This window comes from Ochotona princeps, chromosome 8, assembly GCF_030435755.1.
Source record: "Ochotona princeps isolate mOchPri1 chromosome 8, mOchPri1.hap1, whole genome shotgun sequence".
In the NCBI taxonomy this organism is placed as follows: domain Eukaryota; kingdom Metazoa; phylum Chordata; class Mammalia; order Lagomorpha; family Ochotonidae; genus Ochotona; species Ochotona princeps.
The window spans coordinates 31,307,062-31,322,224 of NC_080839.1; the positions used below are offsets into that span (position 1 = coordinate 31,307,062).

Consider the following 15,163-nt stretch of genomic DNA (forward strand, 5'->3'; position numbering starts at 1 on the left):
ACCTCTAGATAGGATAATTTGTACGATGCAATAAAGACATTTTCTCAGATGTAATTCTGTGAAAGTATAAATTAAAATGTTGAAACTTTGTCTAATTCATCTAATTGTATATAATAATTTTCAAAGGGAAAATGCTTTGATTTTATCATTACATACAGTTCAACGATTACTTTACTAAAGTAAAAAATAAAATTAGCTTAATGGACCAAAATTAAGATGAATAAAAGATTTAATATTACATTTTTAGGAAACTGGGATAATATACTATAAATTCTTCCAATTTGTCTGTGACCTCCTTACCATCCCTTCCCCATACTAATTTGCTTGCATTTAGTAACAATAAGAATTCTCTTAATGGGCCCCATTAGTGCCAACAATTTGCAATCTGGATAATACATTTGAGACATCAGCATTCTGGGATAGGCTGTAGCTTAACTCAGATTTTACAAAGAATGCCAGTGTCACATTCACTTTATTGTTTCACCCATTGTTTGGAGACAGAGTGGGGAAAAAAGACATTAGCTATTTTCTAATGTCAGCAAGCCTGGGTAACTGTTTAGCCATCAACTCATGGCTCATAATGGAGTATGTGCATACGTGGACATCAATGCCAGCCAAATTCAGACACTAATGCTGATATAAATTTAAGTTCTACTTTAGCACACCCTTTGGTACTAAAAGTTTCACTGTATTTTTTTTAATCAAACATGTACAAAGACAAAATTCAGGTATGTTACATGTTATTCATATGATTAAATCTGAAAGTATGATTTTAAGACAGAACATACAGTTTTAATGCTATTCATGTTTTTCCAGACCAAATTGTGTGTTGTTAAGTGAAATTCTTCAATGTCAATGTCCCTGACTAACCCACAATTTGACATAGAAGTAATACATTGACCAACACACATCCAGAATAAGATTCCAAAGTAATAATAATAATTTTAAAATGATGTTAAGGTCCTGTCATCTGAGAGGTATAAATCTTAAAATTAAGGCCCGATATTTTGTGTTGCCTTGACATCTGCTGGAATATGGGGGAATCTTCAAATTGTTTACCTGCTAAGTCCTTCTCCCCTCAAACCTAATCATGAAAATGGTCTCTTAGCTAAACAACTAGATTCACCAATGAACTAGAAGCTTCCTATTTACTATGGAGTATAGCAGGTTTCCGTTCCTTACCAACCTGCAATACAAGCCAATCGCATCCTCTTTTGGAAATCAGGGATCCCTCATGCTTATACACTACAAAATCTGCTTCTCCAGCCTCACAGAATGTTGTTCATTCTGTTCTCAAGTGCAGCCTCCATGTGGCCTGCTTCCCTTTAGTATCTGTCTGATAAACTACTGTTGTGCTTGTCAGCTCAGTGTCAGGTGTTAGGTGTCAAGTGTGTGGTCATTCCTATAATCCTGGGGCAGAGCTTCCTTCCTCATTAAAAGAGAAAGGAAAAAGTGATTATATCAAGCTATATCTTGATAGTGGTCCAGTGTCAGGAAAAGGACTGTCTCCCAAGGTCTTGGGAGCGAGGGTGGTCTGAACGGAAACGTGGCTTAGTCTCATTCTGGTATTCTCTGCTGAGGAAGCATATTGGGAAGAAATGGGAGTCAGAAGGCAGACAAAGCACTCATGTCAGTAGATAGGCCAGAACCCAATTTGATAAATGGCAAATACAAGTGAGAACTAGATTACAGAAATTAATGTAGCATAAGAGGCTGCACTGAATGTGCTTATTGAAGTTCAGATGCTTTTTCCATGTAGCTCAATGACTTCGGTAACTGACCCATCAGCTTCCCCACTGTAGGTAGAGCAGAGAGAGTTAAGGTAAAGGTAGTGAGGACAACTGAGCCTGACCCTGCCTACTTTGTCCAGCCTCTGGAGTTGGACGTACAAGAGGAGGTTAATGGTGTGGACCATTCCCAAGCTTTGACCTTTAATACAATAATTCGATGGTCCCACCTGCCAGCATAACGGCCTCTGTCAGTGTCTACTCTGACATCAGAATGGGAAGTCTGCTCTCCAGAGAAATGGATGTGGGGGAAGAGAGGGAGGCCAGAAATAGGGCAGCAGGTTCCCTGGAACCCATGAACTGAGGCCAAATGGGATGTAAAGTATCCCAGATAACATCTAATTAGGACAGGATACAGAGCAAAGCAGAAACGAATATGCTTGTGGAGAAAGAATGGATTGTCTTGAAAAGAGAATGCAAACTAGAGAGCTGTGGGACAAGTGGGGCTTAGCATTGAGAGAATAACACTTTTTGAGATGATGCAGTCACAAGCAAGACAGAGTTGAAAAATGACCCAAAAGAAAAGGGTGTCATCTGAGAAAAAGGAATCATGGCTTTTCCCCCCCATTTTTCCTGCCACTGAGGTCTTCAGGGCACCCTTGTGAGTTAAATCTCTTGTAACTCTAACAAAAATTTCCTGAAACAGTGAGATACCAAGAGGTTGGCAGAGGAAAATGGGGGGCTGTATAAGACATACCAAATGTTCTGTTTTTCATTTAGTGAATCTCTACCAGGAAACTTCCAGGTGCTGCAGTAAAATATGGAGGAATGGAGACAGTCTCAGTTTTCAATGTCTATTCTGATGACAGTGTTGGTGATAGTAAGTGAATGCCAGGCAGCAGATACTTTTTTATTTGTTCCTCATGAGAACTCTATGAGGAAAGCAGGTATAGTTATTATTATAGTTATTATTTTTATTGTACAGGAAAGGAAATATCATAGAGAGAAAACTTGTTCCAAGTCATGCAGCCAACTAGTGACTCCAATTCAAGGGCCCAGCACATAATGGTCATGCCAGAGTCCTTCAAATACTGAATGAGAGGCAAAGATAATATTAAAAATAGGAAGTAAACTCATTTCAAGCTACATTTGGGTCATTGAAAAGAATTAATAAATGCAAGTTGAAAAGTAGAAAAATGTTCAGAGAGAAGGAAGAAATAAAGTGTGGAGAGAGTAGTAGTCATAAGAAGCAACACAAGACACATTACTGTATGTGACTAGGAAGTAATGGAAAATAGTAAGCCTGGGCTATAAATTCACTAAGGATGCCCAAGATAGCATCATAAGATGTCTATACTATATTTTAAGTAATCTCAAGCATTCATTATGAAAATAACATATTTAGAATTATTATGGTTTCCCATGAGCAAGACTTTCTTGTTCTCATCCAAGCTAATCAAACCATAATCAAGTTAAAGCAAAAGTCTAAAATTGGCTATGTGGTCCTAACCTCTACACTCCTCAGGCCCATCTTCAGAAAGAGATAAGACTGAATAGATGATCTCGTGGGTGGTCTTCTCAGCTCAATATTCTTGCAGAAAAGCAGTCTGGCTTAAAATGAGAGTTAACGATGGGTTCAATAAACATGTCCTCAAGTATAACCAAAAGAAAAGGCAGCTTGAGTGTTTTGTTTGTTGGGAGGCTGTTCACAACGTGCATCCCGCTGGAGATTTTTACATGCTTTTCTCTTGTGAAATTCATCCCAAGAGAGGGAGGAGAGGGCATGCCTAGTCCAGCAACCGGATTTGGTAAGTGTGGTGCTCCATGATTGTTGAAAAGGCAGTTTAACATGTAACTACTTCTGCAGCTTACTCAGGTAACTAAGGTAGACATTAATATACCATGGTAAAGATGGTATATTAACAAAGGGGCTTAGCAAGATAAGCAAAAATGCCAACCCAAAATCTGAATCCCAGTAGGAGAGCCCACACCTTTGGTCCCCAGAGTCAGCCTGATGTGGACTAGCCTTAACCCAGAGGGAGCCAGGCTGGAGGCCCTGCCCGTGATGTTCTGGCAATGCACTTCAGAAATGCCATGCTGCTTTCTAATAGAGCTTGATTTACCTCAAAATACAAGAAAATATTTTGAAATTCTTTTTCTGAATTATACAAGCCATTTGTGAAGCCTCAGAGGTTGGCAGAGAATGCCAAAAAAAAAAAAAAAAAAAAAAAAAAAAAGGGAGTGACTTAAATCAGGTAAATAGCTTGCTTCCAAGCTTATTCTAAAGGATTAAAAATATGCTAAGTTTCCAAACTCTTGAAATGCACAATTCTGTTATAATTATATATAAGTGGTAAGGGATAGGCTAGAATAATAGTTTTAAATCTTACTCTGAAAGCTTTATCTGCTGTACCATTTTGAAAACAATGACATAGGTCTGGGAGGTTAAGTAGCCCTTACTAATTAACAGTTGGTTCCTCCATGAAGCTTCAGTTTGTGGTTTCTCTTTAGGAATTTTTTTATGTTCTAGGTCAACACTCTTATTTCTTTTTTCTTCTTTAAATGGAATCTTAAGTTAGTACCTAACTCTTCACTCTGGCCACAGGAAAAATGTTGAAACAATTATCATGCATCTAATCATCCATATCAAAATGATTACCACTGTTTACCGGTTTCCTGGCATGGTTTCAAAATTGTGGCTCCACGTACAGTCAGGCATTGGAGTCACAGTGATTTGTGACTGTGCACTTCCTTAGATTGTGATTGTTTCTGCATTGCCAGTCACGGAACTTAATTTGCTACATATTTGTCAACAAACATCACACAGCTGGCATTTAATGAGTAAGTGGAGCATAACTTTCACCCCTGCTACCACGCCAGCAGGGCATAACTATCCTTGTCTCGTCCCCTAGCTCAGTCTTCTTGTCTTGAAATATTCCACTAACCAACTCCTATAACATGAGGTGACTATTCTGTCTAGTGATTTTATCCAGTTTGTACCACGATGTTCCCAATCTTTATTTTTTTTTAAGATTTATTATTATTTATTTTTATTGGGAAGGCAGATATACAGAGAGGAGGAGAGACAGAGAGGAAAATCTTCCGTCCGATGATTCACTGCCCATGCTGCTGCAATGGCCAGAGCTAAGCAGACCCGAAGCCAGGAGCCTTTTTCTAGGTCTCCCACGTGGGTGCAGGGTCCTAAGAATTGAACCGTCCTCAACTGCTTTCCAAGGCCGCAAGCAGAGAGCTGGATGGGAAGCAGGGCTGCCGGGATTAGAGCCATATGGGATGCCTGCACGTTCAAGGCAAGGACTTTAGCCGCTAGAGAACAGCACTGAGTCCCCCATCTTTCTAGTTCAGTCTACATGAGAAAGATACCATCTTCTGAATTTATTCTTCAATTTGTTTGACTATAGCTCAAATTAAGAAACACATTAGACAAAGAAGAATGTGAGGTATATAAATAAAAACTAAACAGGTCAACATCAAATCCTGGAAATATCACTTCTGAACAGAGTGACACTTAAATTAGGGCAGGGATGGGCAAGGGAAAGAGGAAATAACTTTGAGTGTCCACTTAGTGCTGGGTGCTTCACGCATGTCATTTCATCTAACAACTCTACAACAATTTTTTTCTTACTCATTTTTTCAAAATAGATGATCAGAACACATACTCAAAACCTATAGCTCCAAGGATTTAAATAATTTTCCCAGAAACATAAATTTAGGATATAAATACAGATCTAATCCTAAAGTTCAATAAGCACCAGTTTGCCTTCCAGAGAAAATTTCAGAGAATGATAGTTTGTGTCATCAATCTTTTTAAGATTTACTTACTTTGATTTGAAAGTGGATTTTTATGGGGCAAAAGTTGAAGAGCTTAAGTTGTTGGGGGAAAAGCAAAGTTTAAGTTGCCATTTAAAAAATGTGAAGATTCTCAAAGGAGGATGTTGAAGAGTTTTTATCCGTGTCCATGAAAAAAACAATCTAGAAATTGAGCATGTTTCTTAGCATATAAGAGAATATTTTTCTGGGTTGATCTCATGTACAGAATCTGCTATTTGGAAGATAATTTATTTTTTAAGTGCTGAAATTTCAAACAAACGGAAGTTTCACAATCCAATAAGAATAGGCCAGAATGCAGAAGTTCCTAAAAAAATATCGTATTGCCTAATAATTAGGTTAAAAGATGTGGTCTTGGCCTGCAAGGAAGAAGATCACATCTCTGGAATTCTTCAAGTAGAACAAAGGAAATGGCCTCAAAAGAAGCTGACACAAAACTTTGAAAAACTAGACAGCTTACACTACTGATTACTTACAGCTTAAGAAACTATAAGTCTATAGCCATTCAATTAATTTTTACCACATGACCATCACATTTAAGATATCACTACAGGGGCTGGTGTGGTGGCATAATAAACTAATCCCCCAGCGGTGGCACTAGCATCCTATATTAGTACCTATTCAAGTCCTGGCTGCTCCACTTCCCACCCAGTTCCCTGCTAATGTACCTGGGAAAGCAGCAGAGGATGGCTCAGTCCTTGGGCTCCTGCACCCACATGGGAAGACTGAGAAGAAGCTCCTGGCTCCCAGCTTCTGATCAGCCTGGCTCCAGCCACTGCAGCCATTTGGAGAGTGAACCAGTAGCTGGACGATTCTGTGTCTCTCCTCTCTTTGTAAATCTGCATTTCAAATTAAAAAAAAAATAAAATTTTTAAAGGACATCACTACAGTAACAATCTATTGTTCTTCCCATCTGAGTTTCCATTCATCTGCTGATTAGCAGTTTCTATAAAAGCATCCATAGCTGGAATTTTATAAAATTGAACCTTGGGGCCAGTGTTGTGGAATAGAGGATATGGTTACTGCCTGCGACGCCAACATTTCATAAGGATGTCTATTCGAGTCCCAGCTGCTCTACTTCCAACCCAGCTTCCTTCAGATGCACCTGGAAAAGCAATGGAAGATGGTGCTAAGGGCTTGGGCCCCTGCACCCACATGGGAGACCCTGAAGTTCCTGGCTGCTGGCTTTGGTCTGGCTCAACCCTGGCTGTTGTGGCCATGTGGCGAGTGAATCAACAGATGAAATCTCTCTTTTCCTCTCTCCTTTCTCTCTTTCCCCTGTAATTCTTTCAAATAAGATATTTTTTAAAAATAGAAGTAGAGCTAGCATTTGTGTCATATTTTTGAGATTTCTGTCATACCATAAACATCATTTAAGAAAAACCAAAAGGAAGCTACTAGATCTCACTGAACCTCAGCTTTCCTGTAAGGTTATAGAAGTCGCACTTCCTGATAGTTTTGATAATTTTCTATGCAAAAAAAAAGTGTCGGGCCTGGCGGCGTGGCCTAGCGGCTAAAGTCCTCGCCTTAAACGGCTGGGATCCCATATGGGCGCCGGTTCTAATCCCAGCAGCTCCTCTTCCCATCCAGCTCTCTGCTTGTGGCCTGGGAAAGCAGTCGAGGACGGCCCAATGCTTTGGGACCCTGCATCCGCGTGGGAGATCCGGAAGAGGTTCCTGGTTCCTGGCTTCGGATCGGCACAGCACTGGCCATTGCGCTCATTGGAGAGTGAATCATCGGATGGAAGATCTTCCTCTCTTTGTCTCCTCTCTGTATATCTGACTTTGTAATAAAAATAAAAAAATCTTTAAAAAGTAGTGTCCCCAAACCCTCCCACCATGGTGGATTCCTCCACCTTGTTGCATAACCACAGCTCAAGTTCAGTTGAGATTCCCCCATTGCAAGCGTACCCAAGTATCTATGTAACTGTGTCACATAATACAATGTAATTAATGAAGTTAAATAATAAATAATTTAAAAAAAAGTAGTGTCAACAATTCTCTACATGTGTAATATTTAGGATGAGCAGTTTCCGTTCTATTGTGCTCTCTCACATATGCAGTTTGGGCTTAAATGGCAGTAGTATTTTTAACTTGCTCAGGACTAGTAAAACAATTTGAGTCCCTGTTAGTTGACATGCTATCCCAATTACCTATCACAGAGAGAAAAATCACATGTATTATGAGATTAGAGTATCCACTGATTTTTTTTTCAGGCTTATATTTTCCAGTAGAATCATTGTGTTTTACAAGTGGTAGAGGTCGTGAAAATGATGTTATCTGGCTAGCATCTACTCTTAGTTGGTATGAAAAAGCACTAATACCAGTCCAGTGCTTTTTCTGTATATAAAGTCAGTAATTATTATTAAGTCCATGTGATGACACAGCTCCATGCACTAGATATAATCCTCTATTATCCTGAGTACTGAACTTCCATATTTATGACCATCAGTTATCCAATGTCAGTGTATATCACTGTTTATAATTTTTCTGTGCTACGTCTTTGTATCCTTAACTAGATTGTTGGGCATGATGGCTTTTAAAAATTTTTTTCTCATGGCTTTTCATAAATTTTGGATCTGTAGAAATTGTTTAATCATTGGAAAGAGATGAACACAAATACATATATGTTCTTAGACTGGATACTATAGTGCTCAACACAGGCAAACTACCCTTGTCCTGTGAGTTTGCTGGCTTGAAATTAAGTTGAGAAAATGCCTCTATTTCTTCATGGCACTTCTTGAGACTTGTCCTGGAAACTCAGTGGCGTTACAGAGTCGAAGAGATTGGTGAAGGGTGAAAAAGAAATTAGAAGGAATGGCGAAAAATTTGATAAAGTCTCAAGGACATGTGGCAGCATATTCAAGTCGAATTGCTCAAGGAAAACAAGAATGACCACGTATTGGCTATCAGATGCTGCTCTTTGTGCTTTGCTGCTATTAAATCATCTGCATCTCACAATTACCTTGTGGGTGAAGAAATTAAGGCTCACTTGGCCAACTGAATTAGTAAGTTGTGGAGTCAGAACTCAAAAACAACAGCTTCCACGGCAGGCTCCTAATCACATATTGATGGTTAAGATAAAACTAGACGGGTAGATTGTGTTTAATCCAGTCTCTAATAAACGCCACGCTGCAAAGTGCAGGCTCAGTGTTAGCTACCTGTGCTGTCTGGTCTTCAACCCACCCTCCTCGGTCCCTGCCTGGTATTCAACCCACCCTCTCAGGCAAGTCTGTTCCACCACCAAGACCACACACGGATATCTTGGTCACAGTTGTCAATTCTATTCCTGTAGCACTCTTGTTCCGGACAAGACTCTGGGCACCATGTACGGGGAGCTGCAGGACCACCTTTTCCCACTTTTCTCCAGGTAAATGTCAATTCACACTCTTTGATGCTGACTCTGAATTACCAACCTCACGCACATGCACAGGCTGATACACAGCTGAATTGACCAAGGAAGGGCAGAGTGTGGCAGCTGCTAAAGATGTTTGGCTCCACTAGTGGAAAACTAAGAGGCAAATGGTGAAATTAGGTAAGAATTTCCAGGGCCGTAGGTGTGGACGCAAGTCATCAGCGGTTCTTCCCAAGAAGTTCTGTTGGGGTCAGTACTCTATGCATAGGCCTATGATGCTGAGTCAGGACCCTAGGCACCGGGGACAGGCACAGCCAGGCACAGGCTAGGCAGCCCAGCAGCAGCAGCCACTCACGGCTTCACAGTAGCTAACGGCTCACGGGGAACCCATGGCCCTTTTTCGAGCGGGCTGTGGACATCCGTGGGCAGCGCCGAGACGTCCTGCAGGACGCGGCAGGACACTCCCCAGCATTGCAGCCGAGGGGCCAGGGGTGGGAAGGCTCCGGGAATCGCAGGCCCCTCGCCGATTCCCTAAGGATCGATTGGCCCCGGATAAAAAGGGGTGCCCCTCCTGGCCCTCCAGGGGTAAGAGCAAATTCAAACCCAGCGTGAGCAGCTGGCGTGGGTCTGACAGCAGCGTCCAAGCAACCAGCCAACAGCGGGTCAGCTACCGCGCCTGCGCGCTCCGGTCTCGCCGGCTCGCCCCTCTGAGGCTGCGCGCCCGTAGCTTAGCAACGCGCGAGTCACAGTGGCTGCGCTTGCGCGCCCCAGTCGAGGTTTTCGTCAGGCTCCTCACTGGCTCGTGCCAGGCCATAGAGGCCCATGGAGGAAAAGGAGGAAAAGCAGCAGTAAGTGCTGATTTTTTTTTTTAATATCCCCTTGCGTAAAATAATTTCGCCCTTCAGGAACAGGTTTAGGGGAGACTCCTCACTGAGGTACCTCAGCGCGCGTCGCCTAGACCAAACCTCAAGCGCTCCGCTTCTTGCCTCTGAATACTAGTAGCCGAGGAACCGGTACTGACTGCCAGGGACTTTGGCTTGTGTTGCCAGGCCCCAAATTCTTGAAATGATCTTCTCGCAGCGCAGGTTTTACTAATTAGCTAAATCTATAGGTTTTGCCTCCCTCCCACCCACCCCCAAACTAACCAGCGCCACGTATCGTTTCGACGTGGTGTCATGGCCCACCTGTCCCAACCTGCAGCCTCTCATCCCTGGATAGTGCCAAAGCCTGTCAACCCCAGGCGTTGTGTTTCCCCTTCACGTGGCAACACCCCAGACAGCGGGGCCCTTTCACAGCCCAAGCTGGTCCACGTGCTGCTGCACCCGGCCACGCAGAGTCGAGGCCATGGGCTCCCTAGGGCCTGCTGCGCAGCTCGCCTGCCTGCTGCCCACTGTGTGCCATCCACAGCGATCCTGCATCGCCTGGAACTTGTTAGAAATGCGGACTCAGACTCACGGAAACAGAGGTTCTGTGGCCAAGTCCTCCAGGTAATGGTGATGTGACCCAACTTCTGTGAGCGGTTGACTCAGTGCTGTGCAGCCGGTTAAGAGGCCTGTGGAGTCAGGGGCACCTGCTTCCAAAACCTGCGGTTTTGTCTGTAGGACCCAAGTTCTCAAACTTGAACATACCCAGCAGTCTCCTGGAGAATGGGGTGAAAACAAGCAGTGGGAACCAGCCGCACAGGTTGTGGTGTGTGTTTCTCACAAGATCACAATTGCTGCTAGTTCCACACCCTGGACCACTCTGGGAGCAAAGGAAGGTTTCCTCTGCCTTGGCCACTCCGCCTTACTCTGCTGGAATGCTCTCCCCACCCATGTGGCGTTCTCTGCCCTCCATGTTTTCTGTTTGTTTTTCAGTTTACAGTGGCCTCCCCTCCGCATACAAGGGCTCCTTTCCCCTGCTTTGTTCTTGGTCTCCTCACTGAATGTATGTATCAGATGATGTGTTTTCTTGTTTCCCATTGGCCTTCCTCCATTGGAATTGAAACCATGCGAGAGCAGAGCTTTTTGTTTTGTCATTGTTGCATCTTCAGTGCATCAAGCAGCTTGTGACAATAACGCAAGAAGTATCTGTTGAAAGAACGAATTACTTTACATGTTTTCACACCTGTCATTTTATTGATTTCATTTACTGTGTAGAAGCTTCTTAGTTTGATACAATATTATTTGTGTAATTTTGCCTTTTGGTATAATTGGTATAATTCCATTTGTATATTTTTGCTTTTTGTTGCCACTGTTTTGGGGTCATATTCACAACTTGTCTATGCTAGTGTCTGGAGTGTTTTGTCTACCCATTTTTACAGTGGTTTCATGGTTTCAGGCTTTACATTTAGAGATTTGATTTTTTTTCTGGATTAGCACTTTTTTCTTTTGTATTTATACAAAATGAGTGGATTTCACATTTTTCGTGATTCAGATTTAGAACATAGGGTTGCCTCCATACTCCCCATCCTTTGCTCCTTTCCTCCCTTCTCCCTGCCCCGTTTTTCCCCAAATTACTGCAATGCTTTGGTTCATTTTGAGTAGACTTTTTCTTAGTTTTTAAATTATTCTGAAAGCAGAGAAGCAAAAATGGTGACCGAAGTCTTTCATCTGTTGGTAACTCCTCAAATGCTGGTAACAGTTGGTGTTGTATCAGGAACCAGGAATGCAGTTCACATGTTCGTAGAGCTGACAAGGACCCGGCTACTGGAGGCCTTACGTGCTACACGCAGGGTGCACATTAGCAGGAAGTTGGGATTGCGAGCAGCGCTATGACCTGAGCCGAGATGCTCTTCCATAGAATGTGTTCATTTTCAGACATCTTAACCTTTTTGCCAAGCATTCCCAAAATTCAACATTGTGGTACTGGATATCCAGGTCTCAGCATCCTGTATAGAAGAGGCTGTTATTTTTGCGGTGTTTGGTTTTGGTTAGGCTAATGTCTTGAAGTGTTTTCTCTACATTGTTGTAACATTGGTATCATAGTTTCTGGCCTTACATTTAGGTCTTCAATCAAGGGGCCCGGTGGCGTGGCCTAGTGGCTAAAGGTCTTCAATCAAGTATCAGTTGATTGCACATGTGTGGGTTCATTTCTGGGATCCCTATCCTGTTGGGTGTCTTGTCAATTGGTAGGCCTTCACCATGTGCTTTGATTACTATAGCTCAATAGTGTATCATGAAATCAGATGATATGTGCTTCTAACTTTGTGGTTTATTGTTGTTGTTCGCAAGATTGCTTAGATTATTTGGTAACTTTTGTGCTACTTTATTTTTGAATTTTTGTTTGTTTTTTTCCCCAGTTTTTTGAAGAATGTAATTTTATATTTCGATGGCAATTACATTGAATCTGTAAACTGTTTCTGGTAATACAGTCTTTATACTATTATTTATTCTTCCAGTCCTTCAGCTTGGGAAGTGTGCCCAATTTTATGTTTTCTTCAGCTTATATCATCATTATTTTACAATTTCCACTATAGAGATCTTTTACGTCCTTGATAAAACTTATTCTTTTTTGTATTTATGTTTTGTAGCTATCAAGTAGGACAGACTTTATTATTTTTCAGCAAGTTCTGTTATTGGTTTATAAAAGTACCATTGATTTTGTATCTTTTCAAAGTTTGTATTCTATTTATGAAAGAACAGCAGAGAAGCAGGGGCAGCCTGCTGGTTGACTGCCTAAATGCCCACGATAGCCAAGGCTCTGCAGGCCAGAGGCAGGATTCAGGAATTAAATGTAATTCTTCCATGTCACAGCAAGGACCCAACTAATTTGTTATTTCTATGTTGCCTGCCAGGGTAGGTTTTAGGAGGACGCTGGAATCAGAAGTAGAGCTGGGACTTGCCTTCAGGCTCTCTGACACAGAATGTAGGCATCCCAAACAAGATCTGCATCACATGGATGCAAGATGTTTTTTTATCTTGCAACTTTACTGGATTTGCTTATCAGTTTCAGTTGTCTTCCAATGGAGTCTTTAGATTTTTCTGTGCAGTAGAACCATGTCACCTGCTGATAGGGATCATTTGACTACCTTCTTTTCCTATTTGATCCTTTGTTGTTATTGTTGTTTTCTTGCCTAATAGCTCTAGTTAAACTTTCTTACACAAAATTAGGTAAGTCAAAGGGAGAAGATCTTATCCAGTTGCAAATCTTAGTGGAAATGTTCTCAACTTTTCTCTTCCTTATAGTGTTGGCTGTAAGTTTGTCTCATAAAAATTTTATTATGTTGATGTTCAACCTTTTAAAATTTAATTTGTTGTTGGTATCTCTCTCTCCCTCCCTTTTCGAGAGGCACCCCACCTCCCGGCTTTCTCTCCTGAGGTGCTTCCCTTCCCTCTCCCTTCCCTGCTCACCTGGTCCACAAATAAACTTTTCTGTCTAAAAAAAAATTTAATTTGTTTAGGGTTTTAATCATTAGTTAATATTAAGAATGTGAATACTGGGCCCAGTGCAGTAGCCTAGGGGCTAATCATCGCCCTGCATGCGCCAGGATTCCATATGGGTGCTGGTCCATATCCCAGCTGCTCCACTTCCCATCCATCTCCCTGCTTGGGGCCTGGGAAAGCAGTCAAGGACGGCCCAATGCCTTGGGACCCTGTACTCACATGGGAGACCTGGAGGAGGCTCCTGGCTCCTGGATTCAGGCTGGCTTAGCTCCGGCCATGGTGGCCATTTGAGGGGGTGAACCAGTGAACAGAGATCTTTGTCTCTCCTTCTCTGTAAATCTAACTTTCCAATAAGTATAAATAAATCTTTTTGAAAATGTGAATACTTTTTCTGCATCTATTAAGGTGATCATTTATGTTTTTGTCCTTCATTTTATTGATGTGAAAGATGACATTGATCGATGTGCATATGTTGAATAATCATTGCATCCCTGGGAAAAACCCAGCTTGACACATTGCATAATTTTTTGAGTGTTATTGAATTTTTGACTTGCTAGTATTTTGTTGACAACTTTGCTTGTTAATCACAAAGATTGATCCATAGGTTTTTTTTTTTCAAACTTTTAGGATACTTTGGAAACTGGTGTTATTTCTTTCTTGAAAGCTTGGTAGAATTCAACTGCAAAGCCATCTAGTACTGAGCTTTTCTTTGTTGAGGTAATTTATTACTGATTCAGTTTCATTATTTGTAAAGGGTCTGTTTGAGTTTTCTGTGTCTTCATGATTCAAATTTGATAGTTTATGTGTGTTCAGAAATTTATTATATATTTTTCAGTTTGTTAACATATGGTTATTTTTAAAACTTTTTATCTCTGTGGTATCTGATGTAATGTATCTTTTAATCTCTGATTTTACTTACCTGAGTTTTTTCTTATTTTTGTCTAGTTAAAATTTTTTCACTTTAGCCTATTTTTTCAAAAGCAAATTGTATTAACTTTTTAGTTTATTTTTTAGTCTTCATTATTTTCTTCCAATTTGGGGTTTGGTTTACTCATGTTTTAATTTCTGTGCATGCGTTTCAAATTAACTCTTTGAAATATCTCTTTTTGTGTAGATAGTTATAACTATAATCATCTCTCCTAGTACTACTTTTGCTGTATCCCATAAGTTTTGATATGTTGTATATTCATTTTTAAATGTTTTTATTTTATTTTAAATGTTGTTTACGTAGTTGAGAGGGATGGACATGGACTTTCAATAAGGTGGAGAGGACTGAGGCATGAAGCAAGGTGGGCAGGACAAAATTTTTCCATTTTTTTTTTCTTTTTCTCCCGTATCTACAGCGGGGAAAGGGAGAGGGCCGCTCCTTGCTGTCAAACCACACCAGCACCCAGGGAAGGAGGATGGTGACTTGAGGACACCTGAGGGACCACCTTGGGAAGAATGTTCCAAGGGTGTCACTGGAGCAATTTTAATAGTTCTGACACATTGTTGTAGCTGGATTGAGAAAATCTTTCCAACATCTGTTGGTTGACAAAGTCTGCCTTAGTGTATCCATAGACCCAGACATTTGTGCAAAGCTTGGCTAGGGGAGCTGTCCAACCTGTGCCATGTTCCATCCTCTGATGAGACACTCAACAGCCTCTGCTGGTCTAGATGAGCTGGCCAGCTGTCCTCTGAGTGTATCTATATATGCTGTCCACTGCATGAGCATTAACAGCTGAGGAGGCCCAGTCCAGATATGTGCACACTAATGTTGGGCCATATATCTTGTAATTTTCCTTGTGGCTGGTATTTGAGTCCAGCTGTCTAGTTGGGGAGACCCCAAGAAACCTCTCCTGGAGTGACCTAAGACTTACTGTTATATGTGCC

The 15,163-nt window shown here is 41.4% G+C and overlaps 1 protein-coding gene across 1 annotated transcript in view; it reads left to right on the forward strand.

Annotated features, from left to right (window-relative positions):
- The first annotated feature begins 9,650 nt into the window (after positions 1 to 9,650).
- C8H2orf73 (chromosome 8 C2orf73 homolog) overlaps positions 9,651 to 15,163 on the forward strand; it is a 37,597-nt gene continuing 32,084 nt past the window's right edge. Inside the window, 1 exon segment of the mRNA XM_058667413.1 lies at positions 9,651 to 9,775. Coding sequence (XP_058523396.1) covers positions 9,750 to 9,775 — 26 coding nt within the window. The 5' untranslated portion in view covers positions 9,651 to 9,749.